Genomic DNA, 11825 nt, shown 5'->3' with positions numbered 1-11825 from the left:
AGGCGAAGTGGTAAGTTAGTGCCGACGATAGTTGTTATCTCGATTCGCACGACGCTCAGCATCTCGCCGAGGTTCACGCTGTCGTGATTCAGGTCGTCTGGTCTCATCGTCCACTCGGTATCTGCGACGTTCGGAGTCTCGCCGGCGCTCATGTGAAGAGTTCCGAGGGCGGTCTTCACGGCGACTACCCTCGCCGTGCCTGCGCTCATCGTTACGGCCCCGCTCATGGCGCCTGCGCTCGCCATCGTGCTTCCGCGCATCGCCGTGCCTCCGCTCATTGCTTTGATCCAGCTCATCGCGTCCCCTACGCCCTTCATCAAGCTCATGCGAGATAGGTGGTCTTCGTGGTTCATCTCGGTCTCGTGAGCCATGGCGGTGTCTTCGGTGATGGCGGTCCCTTTCCCCGTCATGGATTCGTTGATTCCTATGTTCCCTTTCTCGGCGTGGACTGCGACTACGATCACGTCTGTGTCGTCGGCTTGAGCGCCCATCCTTCTCCGGATCCCTGGCACTGGCCACATCGCCATCGGCTTCCTCGGCATTCTTGCTTCCTAAGGGAATCAAATTGGCATTCGTCTCGGCCTTCGCAGGGAGAGGAAGGCCTAAGGCGATTGCCATGGCTTCTTCTTCGGCATCCTTGACTCGCTGGAGCTCTTCGCGTTGTTTGCGAGCTTGCGCTTCTTCATCTCCTTCATCGCCCTTGGCATACCACGAAAGATCTTTACCCTGCTGCCATCGTCCGACTGGGGCCATCAGCGAATGGCCCAAATAGTTCTCGCGATGCGACGAGTCCTTGACATCGGACCATTTGAACTCGGTCCGGCCGCCGCTGAGAGAGAACGTCAGTTAAGGTATATCGAACGGAATAGCAAAAAAGAAGACCCACCGGCTGCCCTCTTTGCGTACACCCGCAACAAGATCCATGATGTTGATCTGGTATAAACGTTAAAAGATAAAAGCCGGGGAGATAGCGGCGCCAAAGGCGGTGAGGGGCATTTCATCATGGCTCCACGCCCCCCGCTGTCACAGATTATGTCTCTTGTCTCGGTCTGATGATGTCCTGCTCAGTTGCTTTTGCATTTCTATTCTCTGCTACCCCGCGCTCCCCGGAAATGAGAATAATAACTACACCCTCCCTTTGCTCCTACTCTCCCTACCACCCATAACCCGAACTCACACTCTACTCCCACCAGTGACAAGCTACCCTAGCTTGAGGATGGCGTCCGAAAGTGATGGGGCTGATGTCTGGAGCCTCAGTGCTTCGGCTGATGACTATATCTCGTCTCGGCCCCAAATTCAAGTTTTGAATGTTGAAACGCCCAAAGAAAGAGTGAGTTCGTGTATTACCATATCTCACGTGAGCATTAGGAGCTAATCTTGACAGTTCCCTAAGTATACGACGCGTGAATCAAAAGTACAAGTCGGGCGATACTGATTAATTCTACAGTTCTGAAGACATCAGACCCCCTGACGTTGCAACATGGAGGTGCAATCTGGTGCGAAGTCTTGAGGCCTCAATTGAATGTACTTTTTAGCTGACCAGTCTTCAGACTGCCCTTTCCCAGAGGCGCAATCTTCTTTTTGTGGCATCTGGAAGCAGCATCCACGTCTGGGTGCCATCTGGGCCATTCCAAATGCTGGGCTCTCGACCGGAAATGATCATCGACCCCGTGATGAAGATGCCACGCGCGGAAGGCTATATTGACCGTAACAACCCACACACGATCAACGCAATACTTGTGGACGACTTAGGACGTGACGAGGTCCTCCTTTTGGTGACAGACTCCGGCAATGTATGTGGCTACCGCGTGGAGGCGATCTATTCATGCCTGGCCCGTTGCAAGGAAGAAGGCATCAAACGACCCTTTGATGGTGCTCAGGTGAGCCCTTTCTTCACAGAGGAAGTAGGCATGAGCGCGTGGGGTCTAGCAACTCATAAGTTTGCTCGCTTGATTGCTGTCAGCTCAAACACCGGCCAGATCACAGTGTATGCATTCGCACTCGTGAATCAGACTCCGGATGGAGATGACATGCAAGGTTGCAGCCTGACGTCAGATCAGACTTGGGTCTCTATCAACAATCGAAAGCAATTGCGAGAGCTTCAGAAGCTCATGCCCTATAATCACCGGTCCCGCAATCTACGGTTGACCTATCGAGGTCATTTTGACAACATCCCGTGTGTCTCATTTGCTAATTTTGATCTTGATGCCAATGGAATCTGGATGGTCAGCACAGACATCAGCAACAGGGTTATTATATGGCGTGTGTGGGATGACCTGTGGCCCTGTCGAGTGTACTTCCCTGGTCACACCTCGAATAACCCACCACAAAGAGGCTGGACAGTGCTACCTCTTGACCCACGCACATTCAAGCATTACCAAACAAGAGAAGAAGCATGTGGAACTAAACCAAGATTTGAACTTGATGGGTTACGGACAATACTAGATGTTTCAAAGGCCATTCGAGAAGTCAAGGATGCGTCCCAGCTTATTGATGAGACGGAAAACCGAAACCAAACCAAACCTATCAACAATCACTGTCTCCCAGATGATATCTTCTCTTCTGAATGCTGCATAGATGAGGACCGCTTTTCCTCACCGGCAGGCTTGGGACACGATTTTCGACCAGCCTCCGAGCACGACCAAGAGAATGACTCTGGAGGCCGCCTCTCGCCTGATTTATCAACACGTTCAGAGTCTGCAGAATTTTGGTCATCTGCACCTCCAAGGATCCAATCGAGGCCACGAACGAAGCCCCTTCTGGCCAGCCTTTTCGAAGAAGACAACCCACATTCCCGTGTTGAGCCACGGTTGGTTTACAAGCCATCCAGGGAAGATCTGACGGACAGTTTCGACAACTTTCACGTAACGCCTGTCCACCGTAAGCTATATCCTGGGTTTCATTTGGAAAGATTCCAGTTTTATTACCGTAGTATCCAGACTAACATCCAAGGAATCAGCTCCCTCTTCCGGTTTTTACCCTGTCATCCATTTCTCCGAGACCACTATCGCCCTTGCTCCTTACCCGATGCACTCCGAATATCATCTAATATGCAAATCACCTCTACTCCAGAAATTTCAGAGCTGGGACATCAGTCGCCATTGTGATCGGTTCAACATGGTCAAGTACATCCCTGAGCTCGGAATTGTGGTGGCTGCTTCTCAGAAAGGTCGCTTAGCCATCATCACACTCACCTGGCAAAGGGAAATCGGCTTCGCGTTCCGACTTGACTGGATCGTCCCATTTTATACTCAAGAGCTGAACGACGAACGCCCCGAGAGCCCTCTTCTCGGCATCGCCGTCAGCCCCATGGCGGGTTCCGAGATTCCGCAGGATGTCCCTTGTATCCCCCAGGGTGTTGACCCCAATGACTGGCTCAAATTCCACTACCGCATTCTCAACCCAGACGATAACGAGGACTCGTCCTCTGCCTCTCCATCGAGGTCTTCTAGCCCCGCTCATAATGAAACCACTCACTCTGCATCCACCCCACGTGCATATTTCGACACAACCTCACAATTCACAAGCTATGCAGAGGGGAATGAGTTTGAAAAGCCCGAAACACACACACAAAACCTCCCTAGTATCTCAGACGCAACACTGAGAGAACATAATACGCTCCCTGAAATCCATGCCGAGGCATTCCGCGCCTACCGCCCCCACGAGAATTGGCACGGCTCGCACCCATCTCGCCATTACCGTTTGCTCTTAATGTTTTATGACCACACGGTCATGAGCTACGAGTTCTGGCATGACTGGGAGATTAAAGCTCCTGCCGAGGAGTAAATATCTTCGGCCTGGCAAGTCAGATACATGCAGGCACGCTGGCGTGCAAACCTGGAGTCTTGGGATTTTGCGACGTTTTCACAGGCGGTGTTTTGTATCAATATGGCATTTGCGTTTGCATTTTCCGAATCTTTGTATTTGATTGAAAATTAGGGTCGAGACTTGAACTAAGCATTTACTCATTCCTGTCATCATAACAAATTAAGAATTAAGCCACCACAAGTCTACAAGGATGAGCTCACTTAAACCTGTCAGAGCTATCAAGGCCTAGTCAATCAACGTCTCCACCTTCTCCTTTTCCTGCACCTCAGATAGTGGGGCGGGGGATGGGCAAAGGACATCAGAACTGGAGGAAGAAGGAGCGGAAGAAGGATATAATCATTCAATTGTAGTCGTCTGACTATTGTCTGCTTACCACTATTCCTCAAAGGGGCAGTGTTTAGTGGCTTCACCGGACAAAGATTACATGGGCATCACTCCCCGAAGATTGGATTGGACTTTCAAATTAACTAGAAGTCTTTTTGAGGTGTATTTCCAAATATGTCTTTATCAACATCCCCTAGGTACGATACAGGATGAGAAAGAAAATTTTCACGAATCAAAGGCAGTGTTGCATAAGTCTAAGTATGATGGAAAACAGAAATCGCTCAATAAATGCAAAAACAAAACCAGAACTAAAAACAGGTGTCAAAAAGCCACAAAAAAAATAAAATAAGAGGCTTCCATATGAAGCAAACGTCAACCTCGTGGGGAATCATTTTTCGTAAACGTCAGAGAGTATGAGATCAACGGGCTTTTCATGCAAACCAGGTCTAAAAGTCATCATCCAACTCGTCGCTGTCCCATTCATCTTCCATGTCATTCTGGGCCATATACAAGAACCGCTGTAATGCGGCATGTCGGTCTCGCGCGGCATCTGGTGCCTCTCGGTTGCGGACTTCCGCCATGGCGCGTGCTTGGGCCTGGCGTTCTGCTGCTGCTGCGCGAGCGGCAGCGTCCCGGCCGGGGTTGTTTGCGCCGCCGCCTCGTGCTGCGTCGGGGACACGGGGTGGAACTGGTGCGGGTGGAGGAGGGTGGTTGAATGGGTGGTCTTCTTCATCTTCGCTGAATTGGAGATCCCACTCAATATTGCCGTCAATATTGTCGTCGCTGTCACCGTCGCTTTCTGCGTCTGGAATTTCCTCGTCGTCGAAAACCAGTAAAGCTTCCGGGATCCTGTGCAAGGCTTCTGCACCTTCAGGCTCGATACCGTCACCGCCTTCCATATCCCAGAGGCGGTTGTAGCACTTGCTGCTGCCGTTATTGAAGTGTTGGTATGGGTTATCTGCAGAAAGCCACGAAGAGCAGAGGTAGCAAAAGTGGGTTTCACATTTGGTGCAGCGCATGTGGTTGCAGCCCATACGCTTCTGGCAGCGGACATTGCAAGTCGGGCAAGGGGACGTATATTGCTGCAGATATGCCTCGGTTGCTTTCTCTTCTGCTGTCTGCTCGGCTTGGCGCCGGGGGGAGCAGTAAACAAGCTCGCCGTGCCAGCCCTTCTTGCAGACGCAGCAGAAAGCGTAGTTGCAGTCTTCGCAGATGGCTACCCGTTCAGCCATAGGTGGTAGTTGGCCCTCCTCACCAAGAGGATCAAATGCAATGACCTCTTCATCGTCAGAGGTATCAGCGTCATCGGTCATTCCCATTGGGTCCGTAGGTTTCGGGTGTCGTTTTGATCGGGCTGCACCTTGGCACCATTCTCGTGGACAGTAAACTGTGGTCTTATCGGACTCGATCTTCTTCTTGCGTTTGAGAAAGACATATCTCTGTACTGTCTCCGGCTCCAAGGGAATTTGCAGAAGCTCGCTGGGTCCCAGGGTTCGATCACGTTTCTTGCGGCGCGGTGTATCAGTATCAGCACCAGGGGCACGCTTTGGGCTCTGATCATTTTCGCAGTCCGGGGCAAGACACTTGACGCTCATGACGTCGCCCTCAGCAATGCAAGTGTTGTAGAAGTCTTGCAGACAGGGAATACAAAAGACATGGGAACATCGTAGTAGACGGTAGCAGTTGACGCCTTTCTTCGGCTCCAGGCACACACCGCACTCAAAAGTCTCGTGTTCGAACTTCTCCCGCTCTGCCTTGCTATTGAAGTCCAGCAAGGCGACTTTCAGATCTCGTGACAGACATAGCTCTCCGTCCGAAGTGTCCTGAATCCCGAATGCAGATTCGGCGAGTTGTTGAAGATGGTCGATGTATGTGTACACAACCATATCCTTCCCGCATTCCTCCCACAGTCGTCGACAATCATCTGAGAGTTTTACGAGAACAGGAGCTGGCAGCCACGGCGGAGTGATGCTCAGATTAACAACTGGGGGCTTCTCGGATGGATATCCACCTGGTAATTCGATCACTAGACTGAGAGGGGGCAGATGCGATACTACATGAACATCTCTGGCGGCAGGTGGGCCGAGATCGGCCTTGGATCCATCCACAGAGGTGGGAGGTGTCAACGCAACTGCAGCAGGTAGCCCAACATCGAGAGTTTGTTGGAAGTTGATATGAGTAGGCGACGGAAGAGCAACAGGGAGGTCTAGCGCGGCTTTAAATGGAGTGTCGGGCTCGAGTCTGATCTCCGGATAAATGGCGGCGATGGAAGACAGTTCGACGGAGCGGTCGTCTTCGGGCTCAAGGTCGGCCATCTCGAGGTATAGCGTTTGCGATGGCAGGCACGGTTGCCTGCTTCCCTGTTCGCGATATATCGGTCTCCGCACGTCTTAGCATGCGGCCACGGCCATCGCAGAAGGGTCGCGCACAGGTTATAGGGGGTAAATATATCGAGTCGGGCACGAATGTATGCAGGAGTTCAGTGCGATGCCCTGGTTTCCTGGAAGCCAGGGATCACGATACTGGTGCGTGGACTATTCGTGGCCAGGTGAACCGAATCTGCGTTGGAGAGGGGTCTATCAAATGATGTAACAAGAGGGGAGTATATGAAGACAGGGACTGCGTCATGGTTTGGGGCAAAGGGAAACTGTAGTGATCAAAGGGTCATAAGAGCATAAAGAGTAGAGAAGGAGGAAAAAGGGGAAAAGGTAGAAAAGAAAGTGGGAGACACTTTTGGTGCCTGATGAATTTTTTGTGTCATCGAGTTTCGCTTTCCCCCTCCACAACTTTCTCCTATCTCTTATCGTTCCGCCTCCCTTCTCTCATCGGAGTTGACAGCTGAGTACCGTCCCAGCTTCAACCAGCTTCAACAGCTTCAAAGAGCTTCAAATATCATGGGCGACACTCCATTAGCCTCGTTGTCTCTCACACACGTTCACTATGTGAGTCTTTTTCTTGTTTCATTCTTGACCCCCAAAGATTCAACCCAAACTAACATGCTGCCCAGAATCCCGAGGATCCCCTGTCACTGGTGTCGGCGTGGCTGGCCCTGCTGCCACAAGCACTATGCGTCTCTTATGTGACCCTAGTGTGGGCCTCGAGGGAGATGGAGGTCGTCTTGATGTTTGGAGGACAGCTGGCCTGTGAGGCGTTGAATTTTGTGCTCAAGCGCATCATCAAGGAAGAGCGACCGAGAGGTGAGTTTTGACCACGTCAAGCATATCCCAACGAGTACATGGTTTCTAACCGAGTTCTATCTGCAGAAATGTTTGGCAAAGGCTACGGCATGCCATCCTCGCATGCCCAGTTCATGACCTTCTTCTCTGTTTACCTTACCCTTTTCCTGGCCTTTCGACACACTCCGGCCTACGCTGGGCCCTATCCCTACTGCGGCTTCCTGCTTCGCGTGGCCGTCACAGGGGGCCTGTGGGCTGCTGCTGTCGGTGTCGCTGCCAGTCGAATTTACTTGAATTACCACACTCCCAAACAGGTGCTGGCAGGCTGTGGGGCCGGTTTCGTGTTCGCCTGCGGTTGGTTCATATTCACCAGCCTGCTACGAAACTCGGGCTGGATCGATTGGGCTGCGGGTCTCAGGGTGTCGCGTTTGCTGCGCGTCCGTGATTTGGTTGTCCGTGAAGATCTGGCCGAGGCCGGCTGGCAACGATGGGAAGCACAGAAACTGAAGCAGCGCCTTGATGAGGCACGTAAGTCGGATTGAAAGATCTCCAAATAGCTACCAGGTGTACAGAATGTAGAGCAGATAATCATATAAAGGCGTTTTTGACACTTTCGACGCCATTTCCGGTTTCTCCAAGACGTGACTTGTCATTCAATCTCTCGTAGTGAGCGGCATATAATCACGTGACCGATATCACGATATCACCGCAACTCCGTACCGCTGCGTTAACTCGACAAAACTCGGCGATGTTGCTGGCTGGGACTTGATTCGTTTGCCAGAGGCCAACATCAGTTTATGATCTCCGCCAACCTCAATTATCTCACCTCGCCGCCCCCTGATGTCACCATATTGAACCATCGGCGACAACCCCTCTTCCGCTCAACACTCCCGTGTTTTTTGTACGAACGAAGACCTTGCGAAAGGCCAACGGGATGGAAACTACATCTGCAGCTGCTGATGCCGCCATTCCGGATCAGCACATTGTCAAGGCCGACGAAGTTGACCAGACCGGAACCGATATCTCGCCCGTTCCTGACGAGCAATTAATGGAGGAGGTTGCGGAGGGCCTACGCCAAGAGCAGGCCTCCTCCGCAGCACCCATACAGGAATCGGCCGTTGACAGCCAGCCTGGAAATGCGACCAAACGACCCGAACTTCGCCGAGACATATCAGCACCTCCTCCACCGTTACAACCCCCTCCACCTGCTCCCGTCCAGCAGAATGCGGACCGACCCCCCGACTCGCTAAGCTTGGCGCAGCTCAGAAGATTGGTACAAGAGATGCCGAAGGTCGAGCAGCCGGCATATGCTTTTGAGTATGCGGATGCGCAGCCATTTTCAGAGGAGATTGAAGAGTGGTTCCAATATAATGAATTCGATCGTGTGATGTTGATGGGAATGAAGGCGACTTTTGATCGCCAATGGGCCGCATTTGCTGAACAAAACGGCTTTATCCCCGATGATATTTCCTGGATAGACTCATCAGATGAACTGCGTCGGACTTTTATCACCGAGTCTCTGGACAAGGTACAGCATGCTGAAGCCTCTATGCGCCTGGAGGCATTGGAGAATATCTGCTATACTATTACAGGTGTGTGGGGTCTTACGGCAGGACGTGCCACAGAGGGTCATTCTACGGATTCAGACCCTGGAACGAGAACAGAAACCCCTCGGTCTAAGTCGCTGCAGATCGCGTGGATTGAACAAAACGTCTTTCTGCTCCAGCAATGCTCCGGAATACCTCTTATGGTCAAGAAGCTGTCCCAGTTATTTGACAAAACCCGCTCTTCGCTTGGCCTCGACTCAGATGGAAGTGACATCGAAAAAGTAAACTCGGGTGACATCGCAGCCCCGGAGCGTGAAGCCAATTTGGTCCTTACTGTGCTCTACTTTTCCATCGAGGTTGGTCGAAGACAAGAGGCTCAAGATCCTCAGTGCAATTTGATTCGTGATGCGCTGGCTGAGGCGGATCCGTGCCTGTTAGTCACTATCGTCGAAATAATTGCGCGATTAAGATGGGACGAGTCTGCCAATATTCCACTTACCAGAATCATTCTTTTGCTCTGGAAATCACTCCTCCTCGTGTTTGGCGGCAGTGCGGACCTGAAGAGGGCCAAGGAAGCTCTCGAGCCAACCCTCCCCCCTCAGGAAGATTCTGCCACCCGTCGCACGCCATTCTTGACTGCCTCTCCTCTAGACTATCACCTATTCCGACAGGAGATTACCTCAAAATATCCCGCCTACAACCCTCCTGTCCCTATTGTTCCACTTGAACTAGAGAATAACTCGATTCTGCCTCCTCTTCCGCAACACCCTGCGAGGTCAAATTCATCTAGTGGCCTCTTCTCTGGAGTTGGACCCCCTATCACTGGTCCAAATGGCTCTATCCTCCAGCAGGCTGTTCACATTGCGACTCCAGCTCCATCGCCTCCTCCTTCTCCCATCGGACCTGGAGGTAAAGCTGGCAAGAAGCAAAATTACCAGACCAACCAAAACTTCCCTCTCATGTATCCTCCTCTAGACGATTCTAGCAACCGGATTGGCGGAAAGGGTACTACTGAACGCCAGGATGTGCTGGTCGGAAAGCGTTGGGAGGGCAGTGATGTGCCTGCATCAATCATCGAGGCCGGCAAGCTCTTCTCAACCCATGTCAAGATGACTCGTGCGATGCAACAACTCTGGGGCGAGCGCGAGAATTTCATGAAATACGACCGAGGCTGGAACTTTGAACATCCCTATCGCGTACCTGGCTCAATGGTACCCGATGACGTGTCCCTCGAGATGGACCAGCTGGACTTGTCCAATACCACACCCTCACCCCCACCTAAGCCAGCGCAGAAGGAAACAAATGACCCAGATGTCCAGAGAAGACTGGATGCAGTTGAAGGCTTCTACGTGGGTACTTCCCGGCTCACTGGATGCAGCATAACTGATTATTTTATATGTAGGCCCACACTCTGTCCCACCTTCAATCCATCACGATCGTCTTTTTGAAGATCATCCTGACCAATGTCAGTGCTGTGGTCAATCAAGCGAATGCTTCCGGTTCTCAAAGCATGAGGTACGGTTCCCCCTGGATTTTTCTCAAAACGAGCCCTATTTCTTATGCCCATATAGTAATGGCCACGGTGTGAACGGCTCAGCCGACTTCTTTCCCGATACATCTATTGATGAACTTGATAACATCCGGTTGCGTGAGATCACCGGGAAGGCTGTCTCTGGAACTTTATTGCTGATGTTGAAGTGGTTCAAACGTTCCCGTCAGTCTTGACCCATATCTAGTCATATTAAGCGCGTCTTGCTAACCTGCCGAAGATATTTTGAAATTCGAGTATATGACACAGCTCTTGCTTGACTCGAACTATCTCCCCCTCATCCTCAAGATGTTTGCTCATCAAGATGTCGACCAGGCGGTGGCGCAGAAGAACGACCGTGAAGATTTATCGTGAGTATTCTTACATTCTTTCTTTTACCAAGGTAAAGTCTCTAATCTCAGACAGGTTCTTCTACTTCTGCGCCGAGAATTCAGATCATCACTCTCAATTTGAGGACCCAGCCGATGGGGACACCGAGAGTGAAGACGAGGCTGTCCCACCTCCAATCTCCCGACAACGCCCCAATCTAACCCGAGGCAACACCTCCGTGCGATTTTCACCTGAAGAGTCCGTGACTGACGGTCCAACACGTCCCGAAGTTGACGAACTTGGCTATCCCACCGCACCTCTACCCAAGGAGCCAATTACAGTCTTTTCATTCCGAAATTTCTTCTCCGCCATCAACTACCTCCACATCATGCAGAAGATCACCCGTGATAAAGCGCACCGCTGCCTTCTTCTCGTCCAATACAAGTCGAGTACGATTCTCCGCAAGGGTCTGAAGATTCCCGATCCTCACCTCCGGTTCTACACCCTGAAACTATTCAAGTCGCAGGTGCCCTACTGCGGGCGGAAGTGGCGCCAGAGTAATATGCGCGTGATAACCGCTATTTACTTATATTGCCGACCGGAGCTGCGCGACGATTGGCTCGCGGGCTCAGACGTCGATGCTGAAGTGGAAGAGGCCCTTCCCCTGGAGCAAGCCCTTCGCGGATTGACGCATTGGTGGCATCTACGCCAATACAAAGATGTGATGGGCGGACCCGATGGCCCGTCTATAATGGAAGAAGAGCGAGACTTCTTCGTCCGAGAATTAGAGTCCATGGGATGGGGATGGGCCGAAGAGATTGGTGAGGACTCCGACCTGGGACACAGTCACATGATGAATGGGACGGAGTGGGAAGGGGCCCCGATGCAGATGGAGGGCTGGACATGATGACAAGCTAGTCTAGGTCAACAAGAGAAACGAAATGAATAATACCCTTTCCATTCAATACATCAAAAGGCAGCATCGTAACTAAAGGTGGAGCGTATAGATCGATGGGGTCACGGGCCACTTACGGCGCGCCTATCGATAAGCAATTCACGTGACCATCACTTTTTTTTTCATCAATCAACACC

At 51.6% G+C, this 11825-nt stretch overlaps 4 protein-coding genes across 4 annotated transcripts; 2 read left to right on the top strand and 2 right to left on the bottom strand.

Moving 5' to 3' along the window:
- Positions 1–15: 15 nt before the first annotated feature.
- On the bottom strand, positions 16–924 carry N7443_000530 (MMtag domain-containing protein; the record flags this gene model as incomplete). Its single annotated transcript, XM_056880586.1, has 2 exons — positions 16–829; positions 887–924. The coding sequence occupies 2 exons, from the start codon at positions 922–924 to the stop codon at positions 16–18; spliced, it is 852 nt and encodes a 283-aa protein (XP_056745824.1).
- A 292-nt stretch (positions 925–1216) lies between these two features.
- Positions 1217–3786, top strand: N7443_000529 (uncharacterized protein; the record flags this gene model as incomplete). The annotated part of the gene is made up of 5 exons (XM_056880585.1): positions 1217–1330; positions 1385–1392; positions 1448–1496; positions 1551–2880; positions 2960–3786. 5 exons carry the CDS (start codon positions 1217–1219, stop codon positions 3784–3786), a joined length of 2328 nt encoding a protein of 775 aa, XP_056745823.1.
- Positions 3787–4598: 812 nt separating this feature from the next.
- N7443_000528 (RBR-type E3 ubiquitin transferase) lies at positions 4599–6467 on the bottom strand (the record flags this gene model as incomplete). Its single annotated transcript, XM_056880584.1, has 1 exon — positions 4599–6467. One exon carries the CDS (start codon positions 6465–6467, stop codon positions 4599–4601), a length of 1869 nt encoding a protein of 622 aa, XP_056745822.1.
- Positions 6468–7046: 579 nt separating this feature from the next.
- N7443_000527 (short chain dehydrogenase/reductase) lies at positions 7047–11640 on the top strand (the record flags this gene model as incomplete). Its single annotated transcript, XM_056880583.1, has 8 exons — positions 7047–7094; positions 7160–7349; positions 7416–7856; positions 8282–10224; positions 10278–10390; positions 10447–10589; positions 10645–10774; positions 10830–11640. The coding sequence occupies 8 exons, from the start codon at positions 7047–7049 to the stop codon at positions 11638–11640; spliced, it is 3819 nt and encodes a 1272-aa protein (XP_056745821.1).
- Between the last annotated feature and the right edge of the window lie 185 nt (positions 11641–11825).

The sequence above is a fragment of the Penicillium atrosanguineum genome, assembly GCF_028827265.1.
Source record: "Penicillium atrosanguineum strain IBT 20685 chromosome Unknown utg000001l_segment0_segment0, whole genome shotgun sequence".
Lineage (NCBI taxonomy): Eukaryota > Fungi > Ascomycota > Eurotiomycetes > Eurotiales > Aspergillaceae > Penicillium > Penicillium atrosanguineum.
The sequence above is the reverse complement of the archived record's forward strand: the minus strand, read 5'-3'. Positions and strand labels throughout refer to the sequence as shown.